The 13,609-nt window shown below is 35.8% G+C and overlaps 1 protein-coding gene across 3 annotated transcripts in view; it reads right to left on the bottom strand.

Moving 5' to 3' along the window:
• cgnb (cingulin b) overlaps nt 1–13,609 on the bottom strand; it is a 43,094-nt gene that overhangs the window by 11,097 nt on the left and 18,388 nt on the right. For 2 of the 3 annotated variants that reach the window (XM_022666807.2, XM_049476233.1), the window contains exons 5-11: nt 11,177–11,298; nt 9,860–9,986; nt 9,344–9,556; nt 6,529–6,656; nt 4,046–4,072; nt 2,109–2,205; nt 156–368 (exon numbers count right to left, since the gene is read on the bottom strand). In XM_022666807.2, the coding sequence (XP_022522528.2) occupies nt 156–368; nt 2,109–2,205; nt 4,046–4,072; nt 6,529–6,656; nt 9,344–9,556; nt 9,860–9,986; nt 11,177–11,298 (927 nt within the window). The remainder of the gene's footprint in view (nt 1–155; nt 369–2,108; nt 2,206–4,045; nt 4,073–6,528; nt 6,657–9,343; nt 9,557–9,859; nt 9,987–11,176; nt 11,299–13,609) is intronic. The other variant, XM_022666808.2, reaches the window with a different exon arrangement.

Here is a 13,609-nt window from a genome sequence, read left to right as displayed (position 1 = left end):
GTTAGAATTTGTAAACTGGTTTAGGAAATGTGATTGAGCAGTAAAATCAACTGTTCAACTGTGTTGGACTATGATCCTCCAGAACTAGGGGTGTCAGAATATACATGGAAATTAATGGAATAAACTGAAAACAGAAACTGAGAAAATCTACTAACTTGACGTGTTTTCTCAAGCACTTTGGCGAGTTCTTCCTTGTCCTTCTTTGACTGGTCCTTCAGTTTTTCAATCTCAGCCTTCATCTGCTGTTCTTTTTCTTCACTGGTCCTCATCACTGATCCGAGTGCAACCTCCTTTTTCAGCAGCTCCTCGTTCTGTTTCTTAAGTTTTAAACGTGCCTGCTCTAAATCATCTCGACAGCGCTGCAACTCCTGAACATAACACAAAAATATATATTCAGGTTAGATTATAAAGGTTGCAAATGCAATCTAGATATGTTTCTTCATTTATATTGCAGAAAGTGTGTAGATAGTAGAGTTAACTTTACTAGAAAAACCTAACCCAATAAAATAGTCCAAAATAGTTAGTTTAGTTTGGAGCACAAAGCATGTAAATAACAAAGATTATTACAGAGTTGGAGGAGAAGGTTTAATTTTACAAAATATTTATATACCAGCCCTATGAGTGCTTTTTGTATTGTTCTTCTACAAAAACAAAATCATCATTAATACAATTAATTAAATAATACAGACATGTCACATATCATGGGGGACAGGAACCCTAGAGTAGTGCCAGATAAGTGTGAATGCACAGAAAGGCAACCATAACTGCACAATACATCCACAATCCAGCCTTATGATGTGTCCACACTCCAGGCTGTTGGAGGTGGAGGTGGCATAATAGTATGAGGAATATCGTTTTAGAAGAAGGTTATGAATTTTTTACCAATCCATCATCACTCAAATGCCACAGCCTATTTGAGTATTGTTACTGAAAATGTGCATCCCTTCATGACCACAATTTATTGCAACCTAAAGGATTAAAGCCACTGTTTACATGCCATAGCGTAGGTAAATCTCTGTGTGCTGCCATCTTAAATTTAAGTCACAATAAGTCAACCATCGAGCACAAACAAATAAGTAGGATTCTTGAGCAGATTGCAAAATGAATTTCTGGGAAACGCATGATTTCCAGCTGTTGCTGAAAATATCTTTTTAGTATCGATATTAGAGCGCAAAGAACCAACAATAAATTACAAATATTGCTCAAAATGTTTTAATATTCATGCTCGAAGGTTGACTTATTGTGACTTAAATTTAAGATGGCGGCATCCAGAGATTTACCTCTATTATGGGATGTAAACAGTAGGGGTGGGCGATATGGCTCTAAAATAATAACACGATATTTCAGGGTATTTTTGCGATAATGATATACTTGGCGATATAGGAAAACTAAAATAATTCATTCATTTCAGGAATATAGTATAACAGTATAACAGTATAATCATAATGTGGCAAAATAAATAATATAGCATAAAATAATATAATGCAGCAAATAATATTGCAGAATATTTAGTGCATGCATATAAACTGCAAACTAAAACAATTATGCAATAAATAAACTTAAAGCTTCACAGTAAATAATAGATTACTTTTAAGACAGAACAGCCCTGTTATCACGATATGAATTTTTAATATCATGATATTTTTGTGTCACGATATATTGTATACAATATAATATTGCCCAGCCCCTAGTAAACAGTGGCTTTTAATAAACTTTTTGTGCACTTTTGAAGTTCTTTACTTTACAGTACTTTGAGCCTGAATAACGATGGAAAAAGCGATTTGCCTGCAGGCGCAAGGCATGCCCCATCTCACTCATTTTAGGCAAAGTGTACAAAATACTGGAATATAACAATAAGGTCAGTGTTTTTCAGTGTTGACTTCCCAAATCACCGGATCTGAATCTAAAAAGACATTTTGGGATGCAGTAGAACTAGAGATTGGTGCTCAAAAAGTGATGCAGGAATGTTTTTAACATTCTGTGAAATCAATGTCACGAAGACCATTTCAAAAGCAAAAGAAGGACCTACCATGTATTAGCAATACATTACTAATAAGCAAAAAAAAACTGCTTAGTGGGTGCATGATTAATATCTGTGTGTCTGTTACCTGAGTTAAAGACTGAGCTGAATCTGTTTCACACAAAGGACTCTTCATGCTGAGCAGTTTCTCAAGCTCTTTCTTTTCCTGCTGAGCCTGCAGCAGCCTAGACAATATACAGATAATTCATCATTACGGCAAACACTACAATACAAAACTGATCCCTACATTCACTCACACAATACTGAACACCAACCTATAAACCACAAACACACAAGCTACTGTGTAAACCACACACACGCACGCACACACACATTTAAATCACAAGGGCAAAACAGTGCTTGGTAATTTGGAATTTAATAGGCCATACAAGTTTTAGCACATGTTTAACTTGCTAGAAATTAAAAAAAGCATTTTTTTTATTTAAAACCTATAGCCCTGGAAAAAAATAAGAGACCACTTAAAAATGATGAGTTTCTTTAATTTTACCAAATTGAAAACCAAGCTGAACTGCTTGAATTTTTGCACCAGGGGTGGCATAAATTATCCAAAAGCAGTGTGTAAGACTGGTGAAGGAGAACATGCCAATATGCATAAAAAATCCACTAAATATTGATTTTTTAACTCTTAAAACTTGTTATGAATATAAACTTGTTTTCTGAAGGTCTGAAAATATTGCATCTTCTTTGTTATTTCAGCCATTTCTTATTTTAGCCATTTCTGCAAATAAACGCTCCAATTATTTATTATTTTTTTCGTGGAATTTGAGAAATGTTGTCTGTAGTTTATAGAATAAAACAGCAATGTTCATTTTACTCAAACATACAACTATAAATAGCAAAATCAGATAAACTAATTCAGGTCTCTTAATTTTTTCCAGAGCTGTATTTTTACCCTAATTTTAGTTATTTCCAAATCCCACCTAATACTTTGGACGTGAAATAAGAAGTCTCAAATTTAGCATGTGCTTCTTTTAAGCCACATGAATCCATCAACCCCATCTTTCTGAACTTCTGCCAACACATCTTCAATAGACAGTTACACAGTTAGACATGCTTGGAGGAGAAGACTAACTGGCAGTTCTGTTCTATCCGCTAGCATGACCAGCATCTTAGTGAGTGATGGAGGGAGAGGGAGGGCCATTCTACCCAGCCAGAGAGAGTGAGGTCAATTATGCTCTCTGGAACACTGGCCACAGATAACTGAAGCATCACTGGGTCTCACACTTCAACGCTTAAATGGACTGTGCTGCACTCCAAAACATTTTCCCCATGGAAGACAATTTCATAGTACAGTAGTTTGTACATAACAAACTACTTATACAAACTGGTTAGTGTAATAACATTTAAACATGTGCTTAAGATTATACAGCCTAAATATTGGCCAAAATCAATCAGATAATATATGAATCAACATTTGTCATTTTGTTTACATTATTAACCAAACATTTTAGAAAAAAAAAATCCACTTGAATCAAATATGATTTATATAGTTAGTAAACAATCAGTTATTGGGTGATTCAAAAATTTTAAGAAAGATGAGACATTTTACCCATTATATGATCAGGAAAAGTAAATCTAGATGTTGATGATTCATTCATGATTTTACCTGAATAATTCACTTTTAACTTCATCGACTTATATAAAAATATAATTGATACTCTAGTAAGAAAGGTCAGATTTGTCATATTTTAATGAAGCTCACAAGCAAAACTAAGAACACAACCTTTAACCAACTCAGATGAAACACACTGGACCAGGCAAAGGTTGTATTATTGGTTTTGTTGAAGAAGCAATACAGAGCATTTTCTATTGGCAAAAAACTAAAATGACTAAATCCTAAAATGTAATATTTAATAATGTTTCCTGGAGGTTCAGACGTTAAGGACTGACGAGAATTACCCACATTACCCACATTCTGCTTCATTATAACAAATTAGAAAGTAAAAAAATGCACTGTGTTGCTTCTTTAAGTCAATCCCTTCAGTACGTTCACAGATCTCTCACTTTTGAAACGTGCTGTGCTGCCCTCGCCTGGCAAACAGAAACCAGAAGTGAAGTCATGCGTTAGAAAAGGACCAACCAACAAAGGGACAAATGGGACAAATAAAGAGACCATACAAACAAGCAAACACACGAGTGATGTTAAAGAACTGAAAGTGCAACAACATGAAAGATGAAACAAAGAGAGAGTTTTTACAACTATAATTAATATTGTTATGAAGTCCCTGATTATAGCTTCTAAACATTTCTATATTAAAACCTTTTTCTATTTAGGAAAACTATTTTTATATCCTTCATCTTCTATTTTAATCTTCGTACAGATTTATTTTTGTTAGAACGACAGCTTTCTACAGTTATACAGTTATACACAAATAAATATAAGGCTAATGAATATTATTTAACTTTTAATCTCAATCATTTAATGTTTTCACTTACATACTGTACATACAGATACCATTCTCTAGAGACAATACTTATCGTCAGCCCAGAAAAAAATCTCTCAGTTAAGTGACATTATGTTCAATAATAATACCCAGATTTTCTAAGGGATATAAGTGCTTACAATGTGAGAAAATAATAGTAATGGAAATTAACTATTAACTAAAAAGGGACAAAAGCAAAAAAAAAAAGAAAAAGAAAAAAAGGAAATACAAAATTTAAACAATGTCAATATTCTACCTGGCAAAAACTACAGGAAATTTTAACATTAAGCTATATTTTAGACACAGATCAGGAGACTGGGCTGTTCTGCCAGAAAGACCAGTTAGACTTTGGACTGTGCTTTTCTGGACTGTTGTATTGTAGTGAGTAATACACAAGAAGAGCCCCACCTCCAAGAGTATGTTTGCATATGATATCACGCTAAGTGTAGATCTGCAACACCTTTGATAAATATTAGGTTGCACTTTGGCTTCACATAAATGTCATGCAAAAACTCTTACCGAAAGTCTCACAGCAGCTTTAGGACATTCTATATAAAGAATGCATCCCCTAAAATCCATCTCTATTGTGAGCAGATCATCATCATTTGATTTTACTTTTATATGTAAAAACGCATATCAACGAGTACATCATTTCCATATTACTTCCTCTAACTGACCATAAACAAATTTTCCACCTTCTACTTTCAGAGAAAATAAAATTTCAACATCCTCAACAAATATTTTACACCCACAAAAAGGAAGCCTACAGCCTCCAAGCTGCAGCTGTAGTGATATTGCAGTGATCATCAGTGAACATTTTAGACATGAGAGAAAAGAAAAGTCTTGTGGAAAAAGTTATGCATGTTTTGTTTTTTTACCGAAACAGAGTACCTGTTATAATGCTTTCTACAATGACGGACATTTAACTTTACTGGAAAATTGCAACCACTGGTCTTCAGTATTAGCAGAGCAGCTCTAGTGTCTAAGTGTGTAGTAGAGTATGGTAGAAATACACTGAATATTTGGCTATCAAAATTATTTACTTTTGCTGTTGGCTAAATAAGTGAAAATCATTTATATGAAACAATGACTATTTCTATTTTATTTTTTTATTTAAGACATATTTCAGTGTTTTCTCTGACTATTTAGTTTTTAGACCACCCTCAAAACCCATAGTATTCCTTTATGTAATGTTCACTCACATGTGACCTAAATACCACTGCTGAGGTATATGTATGATTAGAATAGCAGTGCTGAAGTAAATTTAGCACTAGAAAAACACTGTTGAGGTAAATGTATTGTTCCCTATTGGTTCGTCTGCTGGGATATAAAAAAAATATTCAAAACCCAAAACAAGACTCTCAAAACAATGGCTATTATTCTTTTATGACATTGTCTACTGCACAGTCTACTGCAAGGATGAATAAAGCTAAAGCAGCTACAAAAACTTTTTTTAATTGTAAATTCTATACTTTTGTTAAAAACAATAAAAACAAATTCAACAAATACAATAAATATTTTTAAATTGTACTTTTGTAATTGCTTGTGAAAAGTAAGGCAAACTTATAAGCTAAATAAAGTGGGAAAATGTATAAAAACATGATAATTTCTGGCAAAAAGCACTTGCTCACAAGTACAATACACTGCTATTAAGGCAGCAGCTGTGTAAGATCAGAGAGGGTTTTTGCATCTTCTCTTAACTGTGCCATCAGAAAACAGGAAGGTCTAATTAAACTGCACAAACAGTTAAATACTACTACTAATAATAAGAAATTTAATACTACAAGATGTGGTGGATCATCTACTTTGGCAAATAAAAGCATGTCCCTAACAGTATCTATATAAAGAAAACTTGTACAGTTGTAGTTAGATTTGACCACCTATAAATGTGATCGGAGTGATACAACTGTAATTCAATCGCAAAGGTGTGTTTACACCAGGCTTTTAATGTGCTCAGTGAAATCCAAATGATGAAATATATCTAGCATTTCATCATCATTAGGTTCTAATGCAAATAAAAATATCTTAAATGTTATATAAATGCTTGGTAGCACTGGGTCTCACTCTTGTTGAACTGAGGATGTCTGCTTCTTCCAGTGGTCACTCTGTTCCCTGTAGCTGTCCAGTTCCTCCTCCAGGGCCAGAATAGAGGAGTTCACCTTCTGACGTTCCTCCTCGATTTCCTGTTGTGACTAAACAAAGCAAAAACTGGATTTACAGATGTCTTGTACCCACTTTCAATTAAATAATAAACATACAAAGACTCATCTTTATCTCTGAAGCACGAGCTTAGAATAAACAGGGCCATTCAACCAGGAGAACTACTCAGTAGATTAGGGTCTAATTACTGACTGCATCTGTTGCTGAAGCTTTGCAGCTCATCTCTACATCACATATCAATCAATAATGTAATTAGCACTGAACAAAAAAATTAAAGTACTATGTAAAAAATGTACAAAATGTAATAAGACAAGATTAATCAGATTAACAAGTAAAAATGCTTTTAAATGATCCTTTCATGTAGTATTTTGAGATGTTCTTTTATATAAACTACAGTCAGTTCAGTTCAAATATGGTTAAACAACATTTTGTGTTCAAAGTCTTTTAGGAGGATTTTTTCTGGTCAATTTAGGCAAATTAACAGGTAGTGTTGGCCAAATTTGTCTTATAACAGATATTTTCCTAAGCATTACGAACATATGATTGTTTAAGGCTAATAAGGATGTTTTTTATGAACAACTGGCAGTGCCACCTTCAGGCAACTTATGCTTAAGGTCTGACCCCAGCCCACCATAGTGTTTCCATTAAATTACGTTTACATTACATTTGGCAGACGCTTTTGTCCAAAGCGACTTACAATAGTGAAGTACAAAAATAATAAAAGGTAAAAGTAAAAAAATCCTTAGATTGGGCTTAAAGGAGGTCAAAGTGAGATAATAGGATAGAGGAGTGAAGGAGAGGAAGAAGGAAATGAGTTTAGAATAGTTAGTGTGTTAGAGGTGTTAGGAGAGTAAGTGCTCTTTGAAGAGCTCTGTCTTCAGGAGTCTCTTAAAGATAGTGAGAGATTCTCCTGATCTGGTAGTAGAAGGTAGTTAGTTAGAGGTGTTAGGAGAGTAAGTGCTCTTTGAAGAGCTCTGTCTTCAGGAGTTTCTTAAAGATAGTGAGAGATTCTCCTGATCTGGTAGTGGAAGGTAGTTAGTTAGAGGTGTTAGGAGAGTAAGTGCTCTTTGAAGAGCTCTGTCTTCAGGAGTTTATTAAAGATAGAGTGAGATTCTCCTGATCTGGTAGTAGAAGGTAGTTAGTTAGAGGTGTTAGGAGAGTAAGTGCTCTTTGAAGAGCTCTGTCTTCAGGAGTTTATTGAAGATAGTGAGAGATTCTCCTGATCTGGTAGTGGAAGGTAGTTTGTTCCACCATTGGGGAACTCTATATGAGAACAGTCTGGATTGCTTTGTGTGAATGTTTGTTTGGTAAAGCGAGGCGATGTTCATTGGAGGAGCGCAGCGGCCAGGAGGTAGTGTAAGCCTTCAGGAGTGATCAGTGCAGGTATGGAGGAGCTGTTCTGTCATCAGCTTGTAGGCGATTGTAAGAGCTTTGAATGTGATAGGAGCATCAACTGGTAGCCAATGGAGCTCAATGAGCAGCGGGGTGACATGTGCCTGTTTTGGCTGGTTGAAGATTAGATTAGATGGACTAGGGGCCCTATCTTGCAAACTGCACAAGGCGTGTCATGATACTCATTGCTATCTTACACCTCACCAACAGTCAATTTTATCACCTTGCTCCTGCACTGCTTAAATAACAAAGGTGCTTGTGAATTTATCTACGCTGATAGATATAGTGGTTTGGAGGTAAAGTGTGTTTAGGTTCATTTCTGGCATATTGCCATCTTGGCAAAGGAAAACACAGGTGTACCTCTGACTGATTAAAACCCTGATATAAGTCAAACGTCAGACATAGGGCTGGGTATCGTTTTAACATTTTCAATACCGATTGGATACTTTGAATTTGATACCGATATGCGAGTGAGTGAAACGCAGAGTAAGCGAGTGAGTGATACAGCGAGGGAGGGAGGGACAGAACGAGCAAGAGAGTGAGAGGCAGAGCAGGTGAGCGGAGGCAGCAATGGTGTACCAAATTTTTTTATTTTTTTATTTTTAGGACTCATTAGTACAGAGACATTTTGCTTGGTGCCTTTTGGGTATCAAATTTCAATACCCAGGGGGCGCCGAGTGGTCCAGCGGTCTAAAGCACTGCCACTATGAGCCGGAGGTCGCAAGTTCAAACCACCGCTTACACAGCATTACCATCAAGCTGCCGGTGCTCAGAGGGAGCTTCTTGGCAATGCATGTACACCCCTGCTCACCAGCAGCAGAATGCAAACCCAACCCTTACTTCTCCAATAAACAGAATACTAAATAGTAAAGTAATAGTAAAGTAAAAGTAGCATTGCTGTTCCTGTAAACAAGCCTGAACATGCAAGTTAGTTTCCACTGCTGAGAAGCACAGAAATGCTGCGCCAATAAAATACCAATACGTCAGAGCGCACCTGGACCTTAAAAGGAACGGCAAGTGACAAGCTGATTGGTTTATTTCATATTTTTTTTGAAAACACACCCATAATTAATTAAGAGAATTAGAGCATGCCTTTTCAGCATTTTGATCCACACAAGGTTTTTTTTTGTGCGTCCTCAAGTTAACATAGACACACTGACGCCCTAAATTAAGCTGCACAGTGCACGGTTTACGCCTTACCTATAAGATCGCTAAAATAGGGCCCTAAAAGTTTACTAAACCTCATGAAAGCTTATGTCTTTGTTAACATATTTAAACATATTTTTGTTTGATCAATACAGATAGGAGTATGTGTGTGTATCTGTACCTGTGATACATGTTCCAAGCTCTGTCGAAGCGCCTCCATATCTTGGCCATACTGCTCCCTCAGAGCCTCCATCTCCTTGTCGTGGGAGGCCACCTCATCCTTCAGCGCCCCCTTCAATGCAGTTAACTCCCTTTCTCTCATCCTTAGAGTGTCGTCCTGTTTCTGCCGCAGCATCATTGCCTCAGACAGCTCTGCCTGTATGGTCATTAAGTCCTGCCAGTATGTTAAAGAGGAATGCGAGAGATATTAGTATTATGTTTATGTGTATACATATAATTTACCTCCTAGGACATGGCATCCACATATGTGGACATCACATTTTGGGTTGTCTAGCCCTTAACACATTTTGCTCTACAAGAGCCGGATGTCCACATATGAGGCATTTATACTGTCACCTAGTGTTAGCAGAAGAGTTTAACACATTCCGGTTTTGATTTTGTCTACACACACACACACACACACACACACACACACACACACACACACACAAACACACACACAAACACACACACACACCGTCTGCAGTGAGTCTGTTGTGTTTTCAGAAACTCTCCTCAGTTCCTCCTGCAGTTGAGCCAGATGATCCTCCTGCTGATGTAAACGAGACTCCACCCCTTCCTTCTCCATGCGCAGCTCCACCAATCTGAGCACAGCAACCACAAGTAATTCCATTAGGCAATGTTAACCAAAATAAATAGTTTTGTTATAATAATAACTGATGTGGGGTAAGTCTTACCCCAGAAAATGGTAAAGCATTTGCACTAAAAAAACCCTACTACCTCACTGGACTCTATTGCACACTGCATAATAGAGGTAATTACTACCTCACTGGTCTCAACATTATTGCACACTGCATAATTTGCACACTGTCTTGTTATTTATTATTCTTTGTCTGTATTGTGTTGTATTGTCTGTCTGCACTTTTGTACTGTTGCACTATTGTTCTGTCTACACTGTGTTTATGTGCACCATGGTCCTTGGAGGAACTCTGTTTCGTTTCACTGTGTACTCTGTATATAGCTGAAATGACAATAAAAACCACTTTGACTTTGAATAAAACATACACTGCGTAAAATAAACATTCTAGATTATGTTTCACATTAGTTCATTATTCATCATTGGCAAAACTTTTATGTTGCTATAGTATATATTAAACTAATGCACTGTAGCATATGCATATTTAATACAAAATAAAAACCCTAAAAAAAAACCTAAACCCTAAACACAAAAAAATAAATCAAAAACATAAAGTAGTTTTTTATCTTTACATTTAGACTGTGATTAATAAACTAATAAAAATGCTTTAAAGTTACCCTGAAAACATTTTACATTGACTTCCATTGAATATTATTGAGAGAACTTTCTTAATTTTATATATATATTTTTTTTTACTAGACAGAAACAATATCCTTCTATGTATTTTGGAAGTAAACATTATAGTAGGCAATCATTTGACCACATCTACTATTTCCTTTTTAGTTTCTGAAGCAAAGCGTGTTTACACAGACGCTCATTTATAGAAGCTAAACAAATGATGTTAGTTTATATGTTAGTCATAAAGTAGTGAAACATAAAAAAAAAGTTTTTTGTTTTTTCATGAAAAGCAATTAAATGATCCTAATTGAACCATTACCTGAGGTAAGAAACACCAGCAATGGAGTAATTAAATATTCATGCTGCTTTTTAGGATTGTTTTGGTGTTTGGGTTTCATTTTTTGGATAATTAAACATGCACTGGGTCAAACTGACCCGGAAATACTACTGCTATTACTGATAAATGAACATAACAGATAAACAGAAGGGTTAAAGTAAAAAGATGCATTTGTATCTTACTGGTCCTGTGCATGCTGCAGTTCTCTCTTGGTCTGCTCAAGCTGCTGCTGTAGCTGCTTGTTCTTCCTCTCTGTCTCCTCTGTAGGCTTTATACTTTTAGCTGCTAAGGTAGCCTGGGGAATCTGGAACACATGCATAAGTTATATGCATAATAATGCATATTAAATGACTCATAATTTACCATTTGAAAACAGGAAATTTTCTAAATTCTGTCAAACAAATGCAAATACACATTTTTTTACATGAAGATGGTAAAAGTATGTCAACAATAAAAACTAACAACAGCAAACACTAAAATGCATTCCAATCTAACCATTATGTGTTACAGCACAACAATCTATTATGCTAATTACCAGATACCAACACAATTCTTGGAATTTTCTTTACTACAAGTTTTTGGAGTTTTTAATTTGTTACTTATATTTACGTTTACCATTTCTGCTATTCTCTATTTTTCTGACCACACAACTGCTGTCAACTGGATATTTTTAGTTGAAACTCTATTCTGAATTAGCATATTTAGCCTAATCATTTATAATGAGATGTAACAGTAAGATTAAAAAGTCATAAGATTTCATTGTTAGACTCAATGTCGGACTATATTAAAAAAAAAAAACAGTAAACCTTTTAAATCACCTCTTTAAATATTCAAATATTGAGTGCCAATCTCTGGTCAGGCTCTAATACCTACACCAGTAGGCACCTGTCTTCTGTTAGAAGACTCTGCTCAGCTCTAGGATTTCAGTGGAGACATCTGGCAAAGGCAACTTTACATTAGACGCATGTTCGGTTGCCACAACATCCTCATTTTCCAACTGGACGTCTGTCCTCTAGCAAGATGCTGGAGCTTTAATTACCAACCCATTACAACAAAATGTGGACGCAAAAATGTCTTTAATCATGTAGAAGGGAATACAATAAAAGAATGGAGAAATGAGGACAATTTTATGTAAATGTTGAGGTTAGGAGCAAAGCTCTCATTACATAATACTGGCAATAAATGTTTTGTTAAACAAAATGTGATTAAGACATTAATTCCAGTAAAATTAGAACCCGTTTGTGTGACTGAAGCAAAGCTGGAACATTATATACTAATAAGGTCTCAGGTTTTAATTGTGAATGTACCCTGTAATTAATGAAAGCATGTCAAATAACTATGGAATACCTAGTCTATGACTAGGCTTAATTCTTGTCCAGGAAACAAACCCTATCAGGATATTATTTCTTTAATATCAGGATATTTTTTTATTATGAACAACAGATTATTCAAATACTATTTTCCCCACTTCAAGTAGCTTGAAAAGGAGGTACACAAAGATACAGTGCGCTTTTGGAAAAAGTGCATCTGAAGTGCTTAAGAAAAAAAAAGTAAATAAAAGGTGCAGTTTTGAGTTTTACTTTCTCATTTTCTGGAGTTATGGAGATGTGGATTTCATTTTTTCAGCAGCACTGGCACAATGCCCACACTGCCAAAAGACTTCAAAATATTTACTTTTGGGTTTTTTAACACTTAAAATATATCACTCTTTGTTTAATACATCTTAATAATATACGTGTTCACATTTTGAGCAAAATTATTAATACATTTTGTTAGATGCACCTGTACCTCTACTAGCCCTAAGCCTCTATTTACAATGTTCAGGCCACTGGAAAAAAACAGACCTATGATAATCAATCAGTTTACGATAATCACATGCTAATAATGATGTTAGAAAAGCTACTAGACATGTACATTGTATTTTTTTGCACTTTTATTTGTGTCAGCACCTCATCTCTAGCTAATCCCTGTCTGTGCGCCATTACTCAGATAAGCACTTACATATGGATAAATAAACTAAAATTTATTAGACAGGGCCAGTCATGTGTTAAATACCCCCAAAGTTCTGCGTCTCGTTTACTCAATGCTAATTAGGCTCTTTACAAGCTGCCTCAGCAGCAGCGAGCAGCACAGCCTCTTACCACACCTGAATGAACATTTGGGGGCATGGGACTAGAGAAAAGGCCTGGTATCAAAAAGTCATTAAAACTGCAACACAGATATATGAGCATCCCGACGCTGAAGAGGAGCCTCCCCTCAAAGCTACTTGTTCCTGCTCTAACTCAATTATTGATGCATCACAAAGACTCTTAACCACGAGCCCCTAATCAGCTTTCCACATTAGGGCAACGGTTGCCAAGCTACCGCAAGAGAATGATTCACATACGGGAGAGCTTATGCAAACAAATAGTCAAGTAATACCTCTCACACACAGACACACACACAGACACACACACACACAGACACACACACAGACACACACACAGACACACACACAGACAGACACACAGACAGACACACACACAGACACACACACAGACACACACACACAGACACACACACACAGACACACACACACAGACACACACACACAGACACACACACAGACACACACA

Source organism: Astyanax mexicanus, chromosome 3 (assembly GCF_023375975.1).
Source record: "Astyanax mexicanus isolate ESR-SI-001 chromosome 3, AstMex3_surface, whole genome shotgun sequence".
Lineage (NCBI taxonomy): Eukaryota > Metazoa > Chordata > Actinopteri > Characiformes > Acestrorhamphidae > Astyanax > Astyanax mexicanus.
Note: the sequence above shows the minus strand (reverse complement) of the source record. Positions and strands in the feature narration are given on the sequence as shown.